We start from the raw sequence: 24272 nt of genomic DNA on the forward strand, positions 1-24272 counted from the left end.
TGTAAAAAGTTTGGGAACCACTGCAATAACCTATTATATTTTTTAGATTCTGCCAAAGAGGAAGTGATTCAGCTCTTTTCGTGACTATTGAAACTGCATGTGTCATTTATTTAACAGCAGTTTGTGCAACAGCTGTTGCCAGACTGCATTATATTGTTCTTGTGTGGTCTTTTGTCCACCTCTTTTCTAACCCTATCTAGGATGCCATCTGCACTTTTCCTCCACTAGGTGGCGTCGCAGACCCCCACATGCATTTCGACTAAATTACTTTATTATTAAAGGAATGTGTGATTACAACGTGGGATTATAGGACCTACTGCATTGAGCAAACAGGCTTAACAGAGCTCTGACTCTTAAAAAAACAAGAAGTGGAATGTTTCTAGTAATATACAATAAGGGGGAATTGTGGATTTTTAGTTTTAACTCATTAATTAGTCGCACAATTAACTTTGTGTCGACTTCCTGATTTAGGTACCTCTATTTCCCACGTGGTCCAATAGGCTCTTATATATTCATGAAATATCCCTATATATTCAGCTTTAAAACTTTATGATTATGTATGTTTGTTTTTTTTCCTGAAAAGCTTTACAGTGATGACGTAACCCTGCAGTCATGTGGACATTAGGGGTAAAAAAAAAAAAAAAAAAAAAAAGTTTCAATGTAATGCAAGAGGAGAGAGAGAGAGACTGTTCCTGCTCCAGAGTGTGGATGTATGGATGGATGGAGCAGACGGAGCAGAGGGCAGGTGAGAGTGGACCTGAGCAGCTGCCTGCTTCACCGCAGTACTGGCACACAGTCAGCAGCACAGAGAGAGAGGGAGAGAGAGAAGCACACCAGGAGCAGAAAGTCACTGACTGACACTCCCCCACACCTCCCCACCGGTGTCCGTCTGTCTGTGGATGATTCCCACGCGTAAAAACGCACGAGGGACGCGGTCACCTCGATGGAAGTTTACCGGATACTTTGAAACAACAAACCCGGAGAGCAGAGATCCTAGTCGGTTCTGACCTGAGAGAGAGGTGGTGTGTTGGACCATGTCGGGACACCGGGTGCAGTTCGCGGACCTTCCTCCGAGTGAGCACAAAGGAAGTCCCAAAATTCACAGTAAGGAACATTAGTGATCTCTTCTGACCTTCATTTCACCAGTTATGCATGTGGAAAAGGAGTTTTTTTGGCTTATTATAAGGGCAACCAATGTCAAGAATTTCATAGTAAGTTTTGTAGTGATACAGGATGTGAGTCAAGAAGAGGTGGAATCAGTATGTTTCCTTCCTTTTTCATTCATACGATACAACTTTATTGTCACTGAAATTCATTTTGCATCCATAGGCAGCTCAGTTTGAGAAAAAGTACACATACAATAGACATACTGTTACCATAAACAGACAGACAAGTAAGATCCATCAGACAAAAAAACAAAACATATCACCATTATTCATACATTACAAAATTACCAATCTGTCCTCTGGATTTACATGTTAAATTATGATTATAGTTCTCTACATGCCAAAAATATCATCATATCTTCCCATTTTCATGCAAAACTTATTTGCCATCTCATGTCTGACGAAATGCAATAATTCAGACATATACTTAAATGTATGTTGCTGGTCGTATGTGTTCCCTGTGCGTGACCAGTTTGTGGAGGTTGTGATGACCCCTGACCTGTGATGCACCCTGCATCTCCATCAGTGCTGTGATCCCATCCACTCCACCTCTTACTACACTTATCTGAAGTGGCAGTTGCCCTTTAACGTGCTGCTGCTAACTTTTTACCCTCACACTCCCCATGCTCTGTCTCAGTAAGGTGACGCTCACCTTGAGATGCATTTAGTGACCACTTCACTGCATCCCACGCAGTCTGGAAGTATATAACGCATTAGAGGCTGTTATAACGCGTTCAGGGCTTTTGTGCACAAGTGAAGGGGTGTAAAGATGTGATTTCATGTGAGGTGCGACAGAGAGTCAGCTGCTGCTGTGTTGCTGCAGTGTATGCATTACTATGGCACGAGACACAGAGAAGCTGAGCTCATCTCCATGGTGACAGGTTGAATGACAGGACACGTGAGCGAGGACGCAATGGAAAATTGGCAGTTTGCTGCAAAGCCCTCCAGAGGTGCATCCACAGCACACTCTGGTTCCATGACAGCAACATGGGCACGTTTGTGACACATGTATACGTATATTGGCAGCTGTTCTGTCAGTCTGATGTGTTTTCTTTGGGGTTTTGCCACTAACATGTGGGCAGCAGAGTGAAAAGTGCTGATGTTATGTTCAGGTCAAGCTCAGGTTGTATGCTGGGTTGTGGTGTGTGGAGGGACAGAACGGCAGCTTCAGCAGCAAACCACTCATTCTGACTCAGCCTGTCTGTTTCTCCTGCTGTCCAGATGCAAGTGACAGTGGGGTCAAGTTTCAGCCTCTTCTCTTTCTCTCTCTCTCTCTCTCTCTCTCTTATGTACACACTCGCAAACAAACAAACACACGCATCACTCTCACATGCATTACCTCACTGGCGTTATTGTCCTCTCAGAAATAGGTGGTCAAGATAGGTGGCCAAGCCAATACTCATTGTATTAAACACATGAAATACAAATAGTACCTAGCAGCAGAACAGTGGCTCCTCCATTCATTTTCAGACTGCTATAACAGCTAATGATGTTGGCGTCACCTAGAGGGAATACTACAACAGATGTGAGTCGTTTTTAGGTCAAAGCAGCTCTGATGGAGCGCCGCTCTGTTCATTTTACTCGAGTTAAACCTGCAACATCTATGTTTTTGACATTTTTGAAGAGACATCGTTCATAGCTATACCTATGAACAGTAATGCACTGTAATTTGGTTATATAGCCCACAAAATCAGTTAGTATGTAATCCATGTATTTGTGAATCAGGAAGTATAAACACAGAGTAGGGAGGAAGTCGGGGTGGATGGGTTGGTCAAAAAACATCGGACATTCGCACAGGAGAGCGGTGTTCGTACAACTTAAGTTACGCCACTTCCGGTGTTATTTTAACCAAAACCACGATCTTTTCCTAAACTAATTTGTTTTGTTGCCCAAACCTAACTAAGTCGTTTTATTTTGAAAAGACTGGAGTGGAAATTGACATGTGCGTCACGTGTTGCTGGACAAATGAGGAATAACTTTTCGTAAGAAATCTTATGAACCGTTGTATGAGGAATGAGGATACGTTGCATTGTTGTGTCTTCCGTCTCAAACAATGGGAAGTACTGTGACAGCCTTTTCAGGTTATTTTACAGTGATAAAGTTAACATTTATAGCTGTGGTACTCTTTTCTGCCTATTTATCTGTGGTGGCTGTCGCTGCTCGTGCTAACCGCCAACCTCTGGCAGGGAAAAACACATTAATTAGTGTGTGCCAAAGGACGTTTCCCAGGAAAGCCCTAGTAACGGCTTTCATGAACAGGTTATTTGTCTAATCTTGTGTTGTGTCAGTTGCGTGGCAGCAAAAGGAGGAGAATTAGATTTAAGTGTAACATTATTACTTTAACCTTTCTCCTTTCAGTCTGCATTAAAAGCTGTTTTTGTAGAATTACAGAGAGAGACGGTGTGAATAATAGTGCCCGTTTTCTTAGTTGTTGCTAACATGTCTGTGAAAGGTTGACCCTTCTAATAGAGAGGTGAATACAGGCTTCATTATAGAGTCTATAGAGCTGCACATTGAATGAGTAAAACAGTGATATGTGTCTCAGTAAGCTGCTTTACATCCCGAACAGCTGCACTCTCAGCCATGATGTTTATCATCTCAGGTTTCCAGTGATGACATATGAAGATTATGTCAACAGTTCTTGGCTGGAGAAGGATGTGCAGCCTTGATTGAATGGCAGCAGATATCGCCTTCTCTGTTCCCATCAGTCTGGTAGCAATTCTCATGAAGAGAGGGTGTAGCTCTTCAACATCTAACTCAATCACTAACTTTATCTTTAAAGGAAACAGTTTAAAGTTTGCTCTCTGCCAAGAAAGTTCTGTTAACTGACGTTGTTTCTCCATTAATTCAACTCCGTCATGTCTCTTTGTCCACAAGCCAGTTTAATCAAATAGACTTGTTGTGAGTCCAAATTTTCTGTCATCCCACGACGACTCCCTTTCAAGAGCCATCTGTGTCACATCACTGTGGGAACGCCACTTTGCCCCATAATACACATGCGTTTTCTATGTATGAAATTATGTTATTACTTCAAAGATTGATAATTAACACCCAAGAGGACTAGATACTGCCGCTTTGTCACGCCCCGTTGGCGTCACTTTAAGTTTCATCAAAACCACTTAGGTAGGTTTAAGAAAAACCTACATGGTTGGGCTTAAACATACTATGTTTGTGAAGTGAAAATGAAACTGAACATTGTGAACACGGGACACGAACGACAGCTGATTGTAAAGTGAACGTCAAACTTAACGCACGGGACACGATCAGCTCAGGTCTCCTGTATGAAAGCCTTGTGTTTGTCCCCTCCAGCCCGTTCGCCCTTAGTTTGTCTTTTCGCTCTTTAAACTACGTCACCACAGTCACTACCGGCGCACTTTCTCTGAGCGTTTACTGTTGCCGCAGATGGGTTTACATTGTAGTGAATGGAAAGCGCAGTGTGTCTCATACCGGCGCTAAGGGGGGCCCTGTGCGGCGGTACCACGCACCGATGGCCGTGACAAAGCCTCGGTATTTGACGCCCAAGGAATGAGAACGGGCTGGGACTAGATATGATGCCAGTTTAATTACAGATGAAACGAGCAGTCGATGAACTGATCAGTCAATCAACAGAAAAAAATGTTTTTTTCAAAGTAATTTATCTGCTGCCAAACGTCACCTAGTTCCAGCTTCCTAATTGTAAGGATTTGCTGCGTTTCTTTTTTCTCTCATATGTAGAGGTTGAACGATAGTTGATTTTTAAAGGCCGATATAATAACAATAGCTTGGAGCCAGAAAAAGCCGATAGCCAATTTTTTTTTCATGGAGTGGAGAATTGCTTTCTGAGAAAATATCTCAAATTATCTATATAATAAATATCTAAAATGTAATTTAAAGTCTGCCATGCATTTATGGCCGGAGTGCACTGAGTGCCCACGCTTCCCCCCCCTCTCCCAGTCACGAAGTGCGAGTGTCATTTCATGGGGTCTTTGACAGTTGTGTAGATTATGATCAGAAGTTAATCACATGCACATATATTTTCAGTAAAAGTGGCCCTCAGTATGTGAATGGAAGCTCCATGCAAAACGGTGATGTACATCCCTGCATGATTTGTGGCAGCCTCGCAGCCATCAGCTACTATCGGAGCCCAGTTCTACCGACAACGCTAATTTGTAAAACGTCCTATCGGCACCGATTAAACGGTCGACCTCTACTCTTATGTGATAGTAAATATGCAACTGGGTTATGAACTTTGGGTCAGACAAAACAAGCTATTTAAAGATGTCACCTTGAGTTTTAGGAAATTGTTATGGACATGTCACTATTTTCTTACATTTTATAGACCAAACAATCTATTAATTTGTTGATATACAACAAAGGCCATGTCCTGGAATTTAACCGCGGATGTTGCAGTTATATGATATGCAACTCAGTTCACAACCTTATGGTTAATGTGACCATACATATCATATGTTTAAACACTAAAACCCACACATTCACTGTGGTAGGTATCGGATTCCAAACATACTGGGTGGTATTGAGAAGTGTGGTTGACTGGGAGTGTCGGGTCACACCTGTCCAGTAAACAACTCTAGTGCCCTCTTACCTCATCATCACCACAGTAAATTAGATATTTGCACGCATGTTATTGGTGATGACAATATATCCACTGCACATCACCAACAACAAGCAGCTCAAACAGGTGTGCGACACATATGCTCTGCTTTAAGGCTGCCCCTGCTTAGTCAATTAGTCGGTTGTTTTGGTCTTACTTGATTAATATTTCTTTAGTTGATTATTCATTTTGTATGCTTTTTTCATGCTGAATGACTTATTTCCAAGAAATTTATGATTTAAGATTTAAAGTGGTGCTTTTGTGTGATTCTTTGTTGAGAAACTCAGTTTTACAGATCTGTCGATTAAATCAACTAATCGATTAGACGAGTGTTGGTCAAATAAGATTTTTTTTTTGGTCGAGGACAGCCGTACTCTGCTTTAGCTTGAACGTGTGAAAAATGACAGATTGAAGCTTTACCATTAACACAGCTGGTTGGTATCTTGGGTGTATTAAAAGGGTATTTGCATATTCAAATGCAATACATTGCCTGACCTTACTTTAATGAGCAGCTCTAAAATAACACATTATTTGTTAGTGGCCCTAAGAATTTGACTTACAGCATATATAAAAAAGGGTCAAAACAAACCAGTCTATCATAATAAATGGGAGACCTTGCAGTGCTGCTGGCTCCATTAGCCCAGTAACACTTTGTGGTTGAGATTGCACTTGTTAAGACTACGTCGCTGTAATCACTTATCAGTGTCCCTTTGTCAGGATGTCCAGGAGAAACAATAAACCCGGCTGCATGCTATCACACTCGCAGTCCCTATATTCGTGGAAATGGCGAATGCTGCGTTTGAATGATAATCACAGAATGTGCTTCTTCACCAGCAGCCCAGGAATGCACGTGATGTCTGTGCCAGTGTCGAGCTTTAGCAACCAGGGGCGGCTGCTGTCTCCACAGCTTATACTTCTCTGCGAAAACAAATCAAAAATAGTCGTGAAGGTGAGGATAAAGCATGGCCTTAATTTCCTAAGACATGTTTTCTATACATAGCTCACTCACTGCTATTAATGTAATCTTTTTAGTGAGTTGCTGTCCGCTGGGGTGAGGTGTGAAATGCCACGCTTGGTACGCTGTCTGTGTCGTTGAAGATGCTGATCACATTGGATAGGCACTTGAGATGATCCCTCTGGAAATAGTCAAACCCCTGAGATGCTAAACAGCTGTTTTCACAGCGGATTAAAAGCCTGTCCCTTAAGGGCTCTTAAGTTCCCTTAGAGTGTAAAACACAAAGATTTAAGGGTGCGCTGTGGCCTTCTGTGCCCAGGAGTAATTCACTGTTGTTTTTCTAGCTTTAACTGGGGATGTCGCTCTCTGATAAAAGGCAGTAACCTTGAGTTGATATCCGCTTTTGTTTTTTGTTGCTCGAATACTGCGCATACTTTCAGGCGTGAGACTGTGGTGAATCACAAAGCAATAAGCTTACCAATATTTCTTTTATCTTTCATACATATTCATTGAAGCTAGTGTTGCTTCATTATTATCCTTTGAATTTATTGAGACTATTGTGCTGTAAAGGTCATTTATGACAGTGAAAATAGAGATCAAAAGGCTTACCAGACATTTCCGTAGAGCCTAACATACTGTAGGGCCATCTTTTAAAATATATTAGTGTGTGTTTAATCTCCGGCACTCTCACATTTCTCCCATTTTCTGCTGACCTTTTCATATCTTTGCGGGCCCTTTATTCACTATATCCGGCTCTAATGTTACATACTCGCGAGTGAAAGCGCTCTGTTTCTCTTTGGGAAAAAAAAAACCCATTGCCTTCTGACTTGTGACATTTTGTTCCGTCATCAAGCGTTTGTGAGAAAGGAGAGTTAACATAAAGGTCGCTCTTGAGAAAGGAAGTCAAAGACCAGAAAAGAAAAAGAGTGTGAGATACTGCAGAGGATCTTGTGGCTAGAATTACTCCTGGTTGACTCATCATCATCTGTGTCGCACTGAATGCCTATGCATCATGAAACTTTGCGTGCCTAATGAGTTATCCACCCTCTCATGACTTCTCTTGTCTCTTCAGCTGCGGGATGCCCGTGCTATGTCGAGAGGAACCAGATGTTTTCCTCCTTTTTATTCCGTTTTTTTTCTAATTGATTCCCCCACCATGAGCTCCTTCCTGAAGAGGACTTGATGAAGTATCTGTAGTTTTCTCAAAACTGCAGTAGAAACTAAAGCAGCGCATGATGTCAGTGCAAAACTTCACCACCTGTTATGTGACGAATGGGGAGATAATGAAGTTCACCTGTTCGGCAGCAACGCGCGGGCCTCTCAGCGCCTGGCATTTAAAACTTCTTATTGGCTGCTGCAGCTGAGTAAAACTCACTCACAGCATTGTCATTCCCACCGCCGCTCTTTTGCCGCCTGTGGAATCAGCTGAGGAGTAAACAAACACTTCTATCTTGTTTATAGTCCTCTTAAATCTGGAAGGATCCAAGGCCTGATAATACACAGATGGGAATGTACGCTGATGACTCCCAACGGGTGCCACAGCTCTCCGTGCAGTTGTCATTCATCCGCCCTGAGCAGCGGTCTTGAAATATCGGCTCTTCTTTATTGGTGATTAGAGACAATCTGGCTGTATTTCTGTGCTGTTGGGATACCGGGTGTAATAATAACATTCTCTGCATGCTCTCCTCGAGCGCTAATGACGCGTGATGCCAGCCCCGATCACATTGTATTTTTTTTAAAGCAGCAACGGGAACAAAAAATTGACTTGGACACAGATGAGTGAGAAGTCAAATAGCCTCTCCTTTGATGCTGCAGCGAGGTCATGTTCAAAGGAAAATATCAAATGGATTTGTGGGGGAGAAAATGAGGCAGTGTTTATGTGAGTGAGGTTGTGCGCTGATGCTTAATATTAAGTGTGTGTGTGTGTGTGTGTGTGTGTGTGTGTGTGTGGGTACCTGATAATTAGGTTTATCTTAAGCTTATCTTCAAACTCCATGCTGACGACATCGAGTCTTTTTATTCGCCAGCTGAGATTTTAATGACTTTACAAATCAATCAAAAGATCTGGGTCACTGCCACAGAGGTCGGCCTAGACAAACACACACACACACACGCACACACACACACACACACACTTAGACAAAAGAAGTTCTGTGTCTGCAGAACTCATTGTTATCATCGTGAAAGACGAAGCATCTTTAACCGCATTTGATGAGATGAGAAGATCGATACCACTTTTATATCTGCATGGTAAATATGTGGCTACAGCCAGCAGCCAGTTAGCTTAGCTTAGCTGAAAGAAAACTGAAAAGACAGAAACAACTTGGTTAGGTTTAGACAACAAAACGACTTAGTTAGGTTCAGGAAAAGATCGGGATTTGGGTTAAAATAACTCTGGAAGCGGCGTAAATTCAGTACGGAAGTTGAGTGACAAATAAATCAATGTTGACTTCTGGTTTCATACGGAGGACGAACACCGGTCGCCTACACGCCTACTGTCGCTCATTATACTTATATTTACTTATATATCTACGAATGATCAATGAGAACAGCCTGCCTGGTGACAACAAGACTCTTGACAAGAAAGCATATTTTATATATATATATATATATATATTTTTTTTTTTTTCTCCTTTTTTAATTTGATACAGGCAAAAATACACATAAAACATGACAATATGATGACATGACAATATAACCTCCCAAAAAGAGAAACAAAATAAGAAAAATACTTGGACAAAAGGAAAAGAAAAATGTATTAACAACAGACAAAATAAAATTAATAGGATCCCTTCAGTATTTTAAATAATTAGGTTGACAGTATCGATACATTTAGAAACTGAAAAATATACTGTATATGACAGGTATTTAGTGTTTTATATTGTCTCACTCTTCACTAGAGCATCTTTTTCCCATTTCATGTTGTATAGCAATTATATCTTCCAACAGAAATTAGCTTTGCAATGTATTTTTTTTAGGAAACTTAGATGATTCAAAGTAGTTCTTAATTTAGCTTTGAATACGAGTATTTTACCCAACAGAATACCGTACATGTAATTGTATCTATTATCCGGAGACAACAAACTATTCCTTTTAAGTTGTAAGAAATGTATACAACCATTGCAACATCTGCCTCTGTGTGTGTCTGTGTGTGTGTCTTTAAGTTGTTTTAACATCCAATAATATTTAGTGTGAAGTGTTGCTTAGAGACACATGATCCGTACAAACCAAGACACCCAAGACAATTATTTCAACATAACTGACAGAGGTGTGAGAGAAACCGAAAACACAAACGCCTGTGCACATTTTCTCAGCACTGTAGCTGATAAACTCCTCCTGATTTCAAGTAATTCACACTCACTTAGCTAAAAACAAGCCGTCTGACGCCACTCATTTAACATTCCCAACATTTTGCCTCAGTATTTAATGTGATAAGTGAGCTTGTGGATGGGAACAGAATCCACTCCCAGTCAATAACCGCAAGCCGCTCCTGTCAATGTGATAAATGGGAGGTTTAGTGCGGAGGATACAAGTGGGTGTTTATAACTGGAACGGGACGCCACTGATTGGGTGCGGTCGCAGCGAGGGGGCTGTGGGAGGAAAACATACATCTCGAAAGTGCTGAGAAGTTTTTTGATTGCCGTTTTAGCAGCGACTTTTTTCTTCCAGAGCACCTTCAGCTGCTGCAGTCACACAGAAATTATCCGTTCCAACTCCTGTTTTTGATGATAAGAGAGGAAAGTGAGTGGCAGCAGCAGAACAAGCGGCGACCTATTGCTTCATCAGCATTAATAAAAAACGTTATCAGCAACATTCTTTACATGAAAAATGAGGAAATGAATATAGGCATTGCTGTGTGCAGTGAGTTCTTTGGCACTTCCTGTGAATTTGCAGGTCAAGTTGGGCTAATCCACTTTACTCCCTGGAAAGTCTCTGAAATACCAGCATGCCAATAAGTGCAGTGCTGGCATCAGCAAATGGCTGTTGATCCTTTTGATCCGAACTGTAATCTGAAGACAATGGATTTTTTTAATTAAGAGCATTTCCTATTATGTTGAGCCACCTACCACATTTAAATCCAGTCGTTCTCTATAGGTCAATCTTCTTGATTTGAAGACTACAGAAATCTTTTTCATTTTCATTTTGCAGAAATGTCACCAATTAGAAATGAAAAAGTCTATACTTTATAATGATTACTGCCAGCTAACTTTTACCACATCATCTACTTCCTCGGCCCTTTGCAGCCTTTCACTTTAGCTTATCAGAGCTCTTACAGCTGCTGTGGTAGAGGAGGTGATATTTAACAATCAAATATGATGTGCCGCCTCTCTGTTATGTATGTGAAGCTGAACGATGATGCAGACTTGGCTGTCAGGAGCCGCTGCAAAGGCCAGCAGTTGTGTAAGAGATTTAATGGCCGAGCCCGGCCGTCTAAAGAGGGGACAATCATCGGACCTTTTGGCAAGGTCAGCAAGGTCCTTTACTCGCTGCTTCTCCCTTTCAATGGCTCCGTTAGTCAGCCGAAAACATACTTTGGTGCTCCCAACCTCCAGATGCTACGCTGTGTGCTTTTTGTAGTCTTCTGTTTTGATTCATTGTGCTTATCTTGCGAATAATTCTCGAGCAAAGTGACTAAAACAACGGCTAGATGATATTTTTGACATTTCATTTTGTTAAGCAGGATGAATTAAAGCGTGGGTTTTTGTCTGCTGTCCTCTGTTCGAACCATCGCTTCTAACCACAGCATAACTGCTTGTAAACTTATAATGATACACAGATGCATGTGTTTACATACGAGCATCACGCATGGATCTGAAGTTTATTGAATGTTTGTGCACTTTGCCAACTCTCAAGCCTTCTGGGTGTTTCAAGCCTTCTTTTTGGGGGGTTCATGTCCCAGCACGGCCAGATGAAAGAGCAGCTATCGGTGTGTTTGATGCCTGCTGCGTCTGTGATAGAAACAGCTCCGTCGGTGAGACCTGAGTCTGCCCAGCTGTACGCTTTGGACCACCAGGGTGGAATGTATACTTATATTCTCCTGAAGACGTAGCCTAAGGTGTGCACTTCTCATAGTTTCCTAAATCCCTCTCTTGAGAAAAGGTTAAGACACCATTTGTACAGAGAGTTGACAGTCTGAGCTAATCAGCTCCGGGGTGAGAAGAGGACTTATAGCTCCACAAAACTGAGACGGGATTTACTTGATTTTGAGGTTTCTTCTTTCTCCTGGTTGGTCATTCTGTGGTTTGCTCTCAAAGGACTACCTTTTTTCACATAATGTTAGCTAGTAAAATCACTGTTAGATCATCCTTCACTATAAAAAAAAATACTTTTTATAAGTGAAACCAACTGATCTTTTGTCTTTAACTTAAAGCTGCACTAATCAATATTTTCATCTTAATGTGTAAAGTGAAGGGCATCACTCATAGTGACGAAGCCTCTGAGAATTATAACAACAATAGGATTAAGCAACTGTTTGCCACAATGACTTCATAATGTGATATTGGCATTGGCGTGACTGGCACTCGGCTTGGAAAGTCCCAGGGGGAAGTTGGCTCGGGGCTCCAGCCACCCGACCTGTGTTGAAACACAGACCCTGTCTCGTTTACTATGCTTGGGTGTGACTTTTTTGCTGAGTCATCACCATTCACATCTATACACCCAATGTGTTTATGACTAATTTGTTTACAAGAGCACAAAGTTCTTCATAGATCAAGCCTCTCGAATTTCAAGTCGACTGAGGGGTCGACTGAGGGGTCACTGACGATGATTCGACTCAACGACTTAAGGTGGCAGCCCCATGTTAGTGTTGTGTTTACAGCTTGTTACGCTGCCCCCAAGTGACTAAAAAAAATAAAGGAATGCTGCTTTATATAGTATACTTAATATAGGCATCCAATATTATTTTTTTCAAGAACATACCATCTTTAATCCATGGTTGTGTAAAGTCTTAATTAAGTGTTCCCTAAACTCACCAAATTATATTTTTTGAGAAACATTGTTAAGTGTATTACCATATTTCCCAGCATGCATTATTTTAGGGTTAACTGTCTGAGGGCCTCCTTTCTCTGATAAAAACTTTAAATAGACATGATAAAGATTTGTATGCACTTCAGCCCTGATGCTTATTTTAACAGTCACTGAGAGTTCCTCAGATGTTCCACCTTTATATTAACACTAGCACTGTATTAAAGTAACATAACTTAACTGGAGGAGCTGAAAGGATTATGTGGCATGTGAAGAACTGACCCTGATACAACTTCAAAGTGGGAGAATAAATGTGACTGGAAAGCAAAGCTGACCAGTGACCCTTCTAATACCACTAAACAGTTGTTGATTTAACTTTTTCATAGTGAAGTTAAAGTACATTACAACAAAGAATGAATAAACTGATTGAACAATGTTTCCAATTTTAGGACTTGTCTTTTCAACTTTAAATGTTTTACAGTTTCTCACAGCTGCTAGTTACCATTATCTACCCACAGCTGCTAGTTATCATCGTCTCCTTCCAGCAGAAAGCTTATTCAGCAGCAGCCAATCACTGAGGTGAGGAGAAGTTAGCTCAAACTTTCCACTGACCTTCGGGACCTTAAAGTCCCCCCAAACCCCGAGTCACCCGAGCCCCCCGAGCCGGCCTCAGAACTTGACACTGAGTTTTAATATCATGGGGATTGTGGGTGCTCCTGACTGATAGAGGTTCGGGGTTGGTCTTTGATGTTCTTTGTGTGTCTTAATGAGGATCAGACTCCAGGGTTTTTGGCCAAAGCCCCCACCCTCCTTCTTCCTCTCGGAGCAGAGGGGTTAGCAGAGATTGAAGGACCACTTCTACCTCAAGAGAGGATTTTTTTTTCTCCCTCTTCTTCCCTTCTATACATTTCTCCTTCCCCCCCACTCTTCTTCCTCTACCTCCCCTTCGTTCTTTAATCAACCTCTCCGGCACCCAGAGCGTCTCTGAGTGAGTCCATCAGTTCATTAAGGGAGGCCTTAGCCCAGATGAATCGGAGCCTCTGAAGTCTTTTCATCAGCACGTTAGGGAAGCGGGAGGTGTGCTTAGGGAGCGCGACACAGCACAGGAAACACCAAAGGGGGTCCAGCTCTGTCTCGACTGGACACAAACACTGAAACGTGTGTACACAAACCTGCGACATGGCAAAGGGTCAGGGCAGATGTTAGACAAGGGGTGGGCCAGACGAACCCCTGACCCAAGATCTGAAATTAAAGGCCAATCAGAAACATGTGTGCCAGAGCGCCTTTCCTGTTGGAAAGACATATTTGACGAATTAACTCTGGGAAACAAAGACCCACTGTAGTGTCACTGGTGGATGTGATTGACTTGTGTCAAGCGAGACCTTGTGCTCTTGTCCGTCAGTAGTAGTGGAAACTTCCACTTCTGAATGACACTTACAGAAACCCTATCTTTTTCCCAAAGTGGTCCTAAGATTGAGTAGATAAACGGCAGATGTTACGGCATGAGAATACACTCCTCCTACAGTAAAATTACACATAACACTCGGTTTCCTATGGGGCCGGGCTGTCAACCATTGCCCTCAGCTATTTCTTGTGCAGTTTATTACAATTACCCCCAAGTCAATGCTATTTCTAGCTGAGGAAGTGGACTGTTAATTATTGCCATAGAGGAAAGCAATAAAGATTGGAGCTCGTTATTCCTGTAGGAGCGTTTGGGCCATATAGCTTAATGAAGAGAAGTGGAGTACAGTATCTTTTGTCTTCAGACCCGTAACGGCTTTATATCTTGCAGACTAGTTCCTCCACCCGTGACCGTCATCCATTCCTGGCATCTTCCCCTCTATCATTAACAGCCTTTTTAGCTCTGATTTATTTTTTACTAGGGCTGTCTATTGATTGAAATATTTAATCGCAGTTAATCACAAATTATTCGCACATTTTTTATCTGTTCAAAATGTACCTTAAAGGGAGATTTGTCAAGTATTTAATATTCTTATCAACATGGGAATGGACAAATATGCTTGCTTTATGCAAATGTATGTATGTATGTATTACTGGAAATCAATTAACAACACAAAACAATGACAGATATTATCCAGAAACCCTCACAGGTACTGCATTTAGCATAAAACAATATGCTCAAATCATAACATGGTAAACTGCAGCCCAACAGGCAACAACAGCTGTCAGTGTGTCAGTGTGCTGACTTGACTATGACTTGCCCAAAACTGCATGTGATTATCATAAAGTGGGCATGTCTGTAAAGGGGAGACTCGTGGGTACCCATAGAACCCATTTTCATTCACATATCTTGAGGTCAGAGGTCAAGGCGCCCCTTTGAAAATGGCCATGCCAGTTTTTCCTCGCCAAAATTTAGCATAAGTTTCTAGCATTATTTTGCCTCCTTTGCGACAAGCTAGTATAAAACTGAGCACGCTACAACCTACAAATCACAAGTTGCATTACCGCGTTAAAGAAATTAGTGGCGTTAAAACGACTTTGCGTTATTATCGCGTTAACTTTGACAGCCCTAATGTTTACATCACACCTCTTTCAAGCTTCATATTTAGTGCCCTCATGTTCCCTTCTTTGTGTCTCCATCCCTTTGTCTCCCTTTAACGTCAGATGCTTATCTCCGTCCTGTTTGCCCAGGCCCTGGCCCGTGCTGTCTGTTCAGCAGATCTCTGCTGCTGACTGAAGCCTTGTGTGTGTTTGTGTGGCCGCAGTGCAGATGTGTGTGTACGTACGCCTGCCTGCTTGCATTCATGTGTACATTTGGAGGACTTCCTGTTGCGCTGTGACATGGATGCTGATGTTTGCTGTCACTGCAGTTCACTTGTAGCTGCTTCTCATTCACTACTGAGACTTTTGGAGCTGCACACGCAGAGATTTGAAAATGTATTTCAGTTGAGAGATTTCCTTTAATTTTGGTTTTGTCTGATTTATCTTGAGCACCGATCAGGATGTTGCAATATTTGAACTGCCTGTGGGAAGAATGAACATGTACGAGTCTTTCCATTCTTGATTAAAAGCTCTGTTTTTGCTGTCTGCTTTTCTCTTAGAGCATGCCATGTGAAATTACTTTTCTCTGAATGACTTATTTCTCCAATTGTCTCTTGTCTCATCTTTCCCATGTATGTGCGTGTGTGTTATGCATAGATTTGATTGGATGAGCAGCATCACGTGAGATGATTTACAACACATGTAATTGGTCTGTGAGTTTCCTGGGCCGCTTAACCCTCATGCCGTAAGAAAAGCTGCGCCGGTTAAAATAGAAACGCTCCGTCAAAATTTAATAATTCTCAACAGTTTAACGGTTACCGGTCCAGGTCCGGATAGAACGGGATCTGGGTCCCGGACCCTGGTTTGCCTATTAGTGACCTCTGGTGTAGGAGAACTACGGTGACGACGCGAAAACGTGAAAACGCAAATGGTCTTATCTAGAGCCAGTGTTTGGTTTGTCCGTTCTGGGCTACTGTAGAAACATGGTGCCAGCTCCGTGAAGATGACCCGCTCCGTTTGTAGATATAAACGACTCATTCTAAGCAAACAAAAACATGACGATTCCTATTGTCAGGTGACTATACACTAATGAAAACATAGTTATTAATAAATATATAATATTATATAAATATATATATAAATGTTACACACTGTTCCTTTAAGATTTGGATAAGGAATCCTTATCAAAATGTCATATGTTTAAAAAAGGACTATCAACAGATAATAGATATTGTATGTTCTAAACTCACAAATATCAATATCAGTACCGGCTTAAAGATCCTCTTTTTTCATTCCTACTTCTTGATCTTTTTATCTTTCCAAACAGTTTCTAACCCCCCCACTCCAAGCTATTTTCTGCCCACTAGAGCGCATGGCACTGTCACTCGCTTTAAACTCAACCTCACAACCGTTCTCATGACTTAGAGTTTGGAAAAAGCATTCATATTCATATGTCATCTCCCATCCGAGCACTTGGCCGAGCCCCCTGCTGTGCAGTGGAGTAACGCAAGAGATGCTCAATGAGGAATGAAAGAAATTCCACATTAATGAAGATCTGTAGATCGCTGCATGGCTGGCTGGCCTAATCTATCTCGCCTGTGCAGACATAGGTTTTAAAGATTTAGAGATTAAAGGGGAAATCAATTACTGGTTTTAAAATACACTGGATACATCGGGATGAGGTTCATACTTTCAATAAACCTTGCCTATGAGTGACATATTTTTGCTACTGTAAAATTCCCACCATGTGTTCCACATGGCTCAACTCGGTGTGATTTACAACATGTGATATAATTGCAATGATTGGTGCATTTGTGATGTTGAGTGGAATGATATTCACCGGTGAAAATATGCAATGTCATTTGAAAGCTGTCAGCTTGATTTAGAGACTCGAGCCATGAAAACCTCCAATGAAAATCTACTTTCTTGGCAAGCGTGCGTTCACACAGACATGCAGATACAGACACACACAGATTATTCACAATCCCTCTGAGAGCGCTTAGACAAATGGCATTTTCACATGTTAAAGGTCAAAAATGAAATGGCCGTTGTGAGCATAAATTTCGGCGCTCTGCAGCTTCTATGGTGGAAAGGGAGTCATCCGTTTAAAACATTACTTACTTCAGATGAGGAATTCATGCTTGACCACATTAAGGTTCATCATCAGCAGATTCTTGAGCAGGATGTTTTAGTCTGTTCTCTCACAGTAAAGCAGCCCTTTTGCACAAAAAGGCGCATGAGTGCCACTATAGCATGCAATAACAACGCCTTTCTTGCTTTTGGCATGTCATTTGCACACCATGCTGACTGCAATATAACGCATCCACGTGAATATGCTACGCTCAGAGCTGGTGACATAGAATAAAAAGCGAGAAAGACTGCTTATGGTGGGCGGGGATGGAAGTGGAAGGGTCCAACAAACACGCGACTTTTAACCAGGAGACGGTTGTTCGAGACCGTTAGACCTGTTACGTTAGTGATGTTTGTCACATTTGGCACATGATGTTTATTTTTAGTGACAGTTGTGACGTTTTTTTCCATACTTAGGCTATGTTTTGTTGCTTCCATACGTGTTTTCTGTATATTTGTTGTGTTTTTTAGTGACGTTTGTGACCTGTTTTCCGTACTTATGTTACGTTGTTTCCATACATATTTTACTATAGTCTACGTACTCAATTTTAAGACCAACCATGACATTTTTCCAGAACATAACTAAGTGGTTTTGTTGCCTCAACGTAACTGCGGTTATTACCATAGTTTTGTAGTGTGGCGTACAAATGACATGCGAAAAGCCAAAAATGCGTCCTTGTAATGTCCTTGTAATGTCATGCTATATCTAAAGTATATTGGAGAAGAATCTTATTTTGTTGGGGGGTTTTTTTCACTTTTTTTTGATATCCTGACCTCAGACGTCTAAGCTGATTACTAATAAAATAATTGTATGAAATAAAAAAAAAACAGGTAAGAAAAAAGAGAAAGAAATTGTGGTTTCAGCAAATTTGTATGTGCTGGAATTAAAATATTTTGGTTATGAATGTGTTTAAACACGTCACATCTTCATATTTTGATCTGTATTTTCAGCATTCCCAAAGTTCATTTTTGCCCATCATGTTTCTAATAGTGCTGCCCTCTAGTGGCTCAAATCACAGTTTTGCAAAGATTCTGTCAGATTAACAAGCATCTGGACTTGAATTCTGCACAGGGATATCTGTTCCTTTGTCAAGTACATGCAAGACTTTATGGCATATATTTTGAACATTTACTTCTACCCTTTTTTGAAAGAGCCAAGAGGAAACAAAGGTTGCAGCTGCTCCAGCGCAGAAAACACGAATGTTTCTCGTCCATAATATATGAGTCACTAAAAGGCTCTTTTAGCTCCTCAAGCTGTTGACATGATGCTAACAACAACATCTAACAGCTCCTTACGGTTTGCTTGCATGTGATTGTGTTTTTGTGTTTGCCACAAATTTCTGAAGATGAACAGATGGGAGATAAAATTACAGAAAGAAAGAAGAAAGACTGCAGCATTTATTTTAATATATTAACCGTTTTCTGTTTTCTTGTTTGAAAAAAAAAATGTTTTGGCTGTGTATTTGTGCCAAAAGCAGCCTTTTCACTTGTCTGCTGAATCAAAAACAGCCCAGACTTGACTTTGGAAACGTCACCTCCTTATAATTCCTTCACTGTAATACGAGAATATTGTTCACCCGGCATGTGAATAAGTTCATTGTGTTTTCCCACCACATCTGACAGGAAGGTTTCAGCCTCTTTTATTCAGACATTCACTGTTTTGGTTACTTAAATTGGGGGAAAAACGAGTATACTGTAACACAACAAAAATCCATTCATTACCATAAAAATCCTGACAATATAATTATCTCACAGTTCCAGTCTTCATAGGGGCTCTGATTTCATTATGACACACTGTGCAGCTTGTGTTTGGAAAATGTTTTTCCTCATTTATTCACATGTTACAGAGCCATTAATGTGGCACTGATTTTGTTGCTGCTGTTTCCTCTCTGTCTTTTTTTCTATGTCTCCCTCTTTCTCTCCTCTGTTTCTGTCTGCAGCCAGACATCGAACTAAAAATCAATAGGCCATAAAGAGAATGGAGAAGCCTCTTATTTACATCAGTCTGAATGGAGCGGTGGTTTGTCTCCCCTCTCATCCTCTTTATACACTTCAGGCAGAAGCATCCAGTTTGCCTCCAATAACACACTTGACAGGCTGTCCAGATAAGAAGCTAAACTCTCCTAAAAATGCTGATAGGACGAGGGCTGTGAGCCTAATGCGTAGCCGCCGCCGCCTCTGGGATGAAAATACGAGTTCAGAGGTAGACGTTTCCAAACAGTGTGTGGGGTTTTGAGCATGTGAATGCTCACACGTCCTATTGAGGGTCTTTACCCTCAATGCTCTTTAGCAGGAGTGATTCATAAGGCCACAGGGGGGCCCCAGAGACGGGACGTAATATTCATGATGACACAGGCTGTGGGATTCATGCAGAACCCCTTCTCACTGACAGCTGTAAAACCACTCAATATCCACTCTCTGATCATAATCATTTCTGCTGTTTGTTGCCTCGCGTCCATGTGGATTGTGAGAACATTTGAAGTAAACATTTTCTATTTCAGCATCTGTTACAATAATCCTCTTATGGGTCCATTCTAAGAAGGGGTTCTACTTATTTCCAGGGACAGGAGCTCACTAAAATGAGATGACATGACTTTGTTGCCTTAAGCAGTTTTCATTTTTCACTTTTTCCTCCATGTGAACACACTCACTTTATGAGGATCCTGTATCTAGGGTCCTAACCCGTGTTTCACTACACATTCTAGATGCTTTATATCACTGGGAATTGTTTTCTAAACCATACCATACGTGGTTTAGATTGATTTTCTACATTGTAGGCAGCTATAATCCATCATAAATAATCCATCACAATTCTTTTTTTAACCTTGTTGTTTCACGTTGCTGCAGTTGCTTTAAAGCACAGTCTTGCAATCTATCAGTATTGATGTGTATGATAAAGCTCAAAACATGTTAAGATTTCAGATGCAGTTGGTGTAAGAAGTGAAATTCACGTTTTCCCTTACAAAAAGATCCACTTTTTGCCTTTCTGTCATGTTTGTGTTTGTATTTTTTTTGTATTTGGAGGAAAGTTAGGCCATGAGCCAGGGATCAAGTGATGAATTTCCTGTTGTGGTGTAATCAAAGACTGTAGGATATACAAGAAGTGGATGTAGTCACAGTGACATCACCCATTGGTTTGTGGGCTGCCGTTTTGAAACCTCGAGTTCAGCATTTTGGCCATAGCCATGTTGGTTTTTTGCAACTAGAAGTGACACAAGCAGGTGGAGTAAAGTACAACAGATCCGGAGGTTGCTCACCGGGTGTAATTCTTTGCTCTTCTTGAGCTACTTACTTCAATAAAACAAAAGTCATCCTATTATTATCTATCACCAGACACAGACTAAACATTTCTAAACATTCTCTATTGTTAGAATAACAAATGTAGATGATGTTGCAGCCTTGGCGGAGACATGCGCTCACTCAATGCCTCTGTAATGCTTTTGATTATCAATTCTTGCACTTGGGAGCATACTTCAAGTCTTTAAAAGCTGATAGAATATTAAAATTAATAAATGTAAGAAATCAAACTTGAACACTTATTGTATGTTTTTGCCAAAAAAATCACAATGTAGATGATCTCGCAGCCTTGGCGGAGACATGCGCTCACTGAATGCTTCTGTAATGCTTTCGATTATCATTCTTGGACTTGGGAGCATACTTCAAGTCTTTAGAAGCTGATAACATATTAAAATGAATAAATGTAAGAAATCAAACTTGAACACTTATTGTAAGTTTTTGCAAAAAATCATAATTGTCTGTAGTGAATGTTTGAATCTAAAAGCTGTTGTATTGTCCTTTAAATTTTAGTAAGAGACTTAGAAATGGAACAGTGCCAATTTTAAAACTTTAAGCCACGTCGTTTTGTTTAATTAGAGCGCCGGCGAGTCAACAATACTGTAGACTCAGCTCGATCAATCTTGTTTGTTTAAGCAACGGTTGATGATAATGGCAGAGACAAGCGCTTCTCCTGACTGGGCTGCCGTCTCCTCTGACCTGTTGGCTGAGTGGCAGCCCCTCGCTCCGCCGTGATCAGCGCTGCATTTACTGTGACTTAATGCAGCAGATAATGTGGCATGTTGGGTGGCTTTCCCCAGGGAGCAGCTGAGTGTTAAGACTAATTGGTCCCAACTGTCAGCGAGTCTCATCGTCTTACAGACTTCCTTTTCTGCCTTCGAGACACTTTTCTTCACCCGGGAGTCAACAGCTAGAACTACAGAGGAGAGTAAAGGAACTCATATTGGAGAGGAAAAGCACAGTTTATTGTTGTTGACTAAAGATACAGTATGTGTTCCAGATAGAGATTCAGATGTTCATATTCATGAGTCTGTGAACTACTAAAATGTCTGAAATATTGATTGCTGGCTAGGACGAAAAATGTTAGTATTACTGTAGCTTCGGAGCAAATTTGACCAAGTTTACCTCTCAGTGATGAGCTTTTCCATAGGTAAAATCAACAAAATCTATTCTAGTAGATTAAGAGATTATTTGATGGTATTTCTATCCCAATTTGTAATGCGTCCTGGAGGATGACAGCTGCAACCTGGTCTCAAACCTGTGTTTTTTGCAGATGGTGGGCACCCAGTGAGCAACCTCAGGGTTTGTAAAGTAAAGCCAATGCTGAAGTGTCTTAAACTTGCATTCTTTCTAATAGCCAGCAGGGGGCGACTCCTCTGGTTGCAAAAAGAAGTCTGATCGTATAGAAGTTTATGAGAAAATGACCCTACTTCACACTTGATTTATTCCCTCAGTAAACATTGTAAACACAAGTTTATGTTCTCAATCGCTAGTTTCAAGTCTTCTTCAATACAGCATGATGTTCATTTAGTAAGTTATGATCCCATTTAGAGTCAAATAGACAATAAAGCGGGGTATGCTTTAGGATGTGGCTATCTTGTGATAGCGTTGTCCGGTCTGGTAGTTAGTCTGTGTTTTCATCTTACAACTTTAACCCTTTCACAATGCTTTTTCAGTTCATGAAAGTTAATTATAACCTTTTTGGTCACCTGAAAATGTCTTATTCAGCATTGGGTTGTGCTTAGCTTCACCCTCTCGTGTCACTTCTGGTTGCAAAAAACAACAACATGGCCAAAATGCCGAACTCAAGGCTTCAAAAACGTAGTCCACAAACCAATGGGTGACGTCACGGTGACTATGTCCTCTTCTTATATGCAGTCTATGTGGGTACCTCAACCTGTTGCACTACTGGTCCCCACATGCTCAACGCTACTGTTGTACATTTCTGTAGAGCTTGTGTGCCTTCAGTAACTGATTCAGCGGCTGATATTGAGTAAATGTTACAGTCAGTAATGACTCATGATATGGTTGGGAGGGAGCTCTCAGATGGAATGTAGGAAAAGAAACAACCAACCCCCGAGGGCTTGGAAAACATACTCAACCTTAATCCTCAGCAGAGAGGTACACAGCTCACCCATCCCCCCCCAGTTGTTTCCCAAATCCCCAACCTTGTTGTCCACCACCAGCCCTGTGTAAACTTGGCCTTTGTGTTGATTCTGCCGCACCAAGAGCCAATCACTGGGTAGTTAAAGCTGCTATAATCAATGCTTTTATTTGAACAATGATGTGTTTGTGAAAGGGGTCGCTAATAGTGATGAATCCACAGATAATTACCACCCGGGTCGTATGGTCCACAAGTTAACTGCTTTGGTTCACTCTCATTAATGTCGCTTCCAGCTGCGGCAGGCAGATGTTTCCAGTGAAAAAGCTCTGATAAACCCACTGTACACCACCTGCCCAGCACCAAACAGCAGACGCACAAAGTAAGCGACTAGCTGGTGAACATAGTGGAGCATTTAGCTGCTAAATATTTTTCGAAAGAGTTGGTGAAGAGCAAATCAGAACTAAAAAGCGAATGAATATTGCACTTATATGCGTGGCCAGAAATACTAATAGCAGCTTTAAACTATATCACATTTTTTGGACATATTGCATTTATCCAAGCTTGAGTGACTTTATACTTCAAAATATATTTGTTGGAAAATTGTAGGTAGATTCTGCATAAATGGCACATACAAGAGTCCAACCTACACTAGCCTCAGCTCAGTTTGTGGGAGTCATTTGTAACCTATGCTCCCCGGTTTCATAATAACCTTTAGACTGAAAAGTCACTTAATTAGAGAAATACCACAGAAGCACTCAGACAACTCTTGCTGAGCCCACTACCCTTTTTAAATACGTCCTTTACACACTTTATGGGCCATAAGCAGCCATGCCAGAGCTTGTGGGATTCTCTGCACCATCGTATTTCCATAACCACCCATCCCAAACTGCTCCTTGGCGCTTCAAAGCATGGTGCCAACCAGGGCTATCTGCTCAGACAGCTGTGGTTGGCAGTTTTGTCATTCAGTTCTTTATTGTCAGAGCCAATTTCAACTCCTCAGATAATCATCTTTCACAAGTTTGAAGTTGAAATACTTGTGGTTGGTTTGTTTTCCACTTCTACTGTAGTTTGAAATGCAAATTGCTGCCATGGCTGGATAGTATGTCGACATCAGGGTTTGTTATTTGATACGCAGACGTACTTTATGATCTATCACATTGCACAAAATCACAGGCTTAATTAGGAAACTCAAATTATATCCGTCCCTAAATGCTATGTTATTTAAAGCCTTTGAACCAAGTTCCCGCCGTTTGCCTACTGTACAGTTATACATCTGGGAGGCATCCAAATCCACACAGAGGGCTTTCATTTACTCCCAGCATGTACACACGTACACAAATAGCCATATAACCATAGTACTCGCTCACTATATGGAGTCTGTTTTTTCATGGTCAGCTTTTTTTTTAGGATTGACGTAATCCTCAGTACTACGATGCTGTAAACGCAGCAGCCAAAACTGGTGACGCACACACACATAATCTGGCACGATTCTAATATTTAATCTTATGGAAATGTCTCTATCTTCTTTACTTTTTTCTCCCTTTCAAAAATCCATCAGACACGCAG

The 24272-nt window shown here is 41.2% G+C and overlaps 1 protein-coding gene across 1 annotated transcript in view; it reads left to right on the top strand.

Annotated features, from left to right (window-relative positions):
* The first annotated feature begins 736 nt into the window (after nucleotides 1-736).
* Nucleotides 737-24272, top strand: part of si:ch211-285f17.1 (sickle tail protein homolog) — a 123980-nt gene continuing 100444 nt past the window's right edge. The window contains exon 1 of the mRNA XM_037757367.1: nucleotides 737-1104. Coding sequence (XP_037613295.1) covers nucleotides 1035-1104 — 70 coding nt within the window. The 5' untranslated portion in view covers nucleotides 737-1034. The remainder of the gene's footprint in view (nucleotides 1105-24272) is intronic.

Source organism: Sebastes umbrosus, chromosome 21, assembly GCF_015220745.1.
Source record: "Sebastes umbrosus isolate fSebUmb1 chromosome 21, fSebUmb1.pri, whole genome shotgun sequence".
NCBI classification, from domain to species: domain Eukaryota; kingdom Metazoa; phylum Chordata; class Actinopteri; order Perciformes; family Sebastidae; genus Sebastes; species Sebastes umbrosus.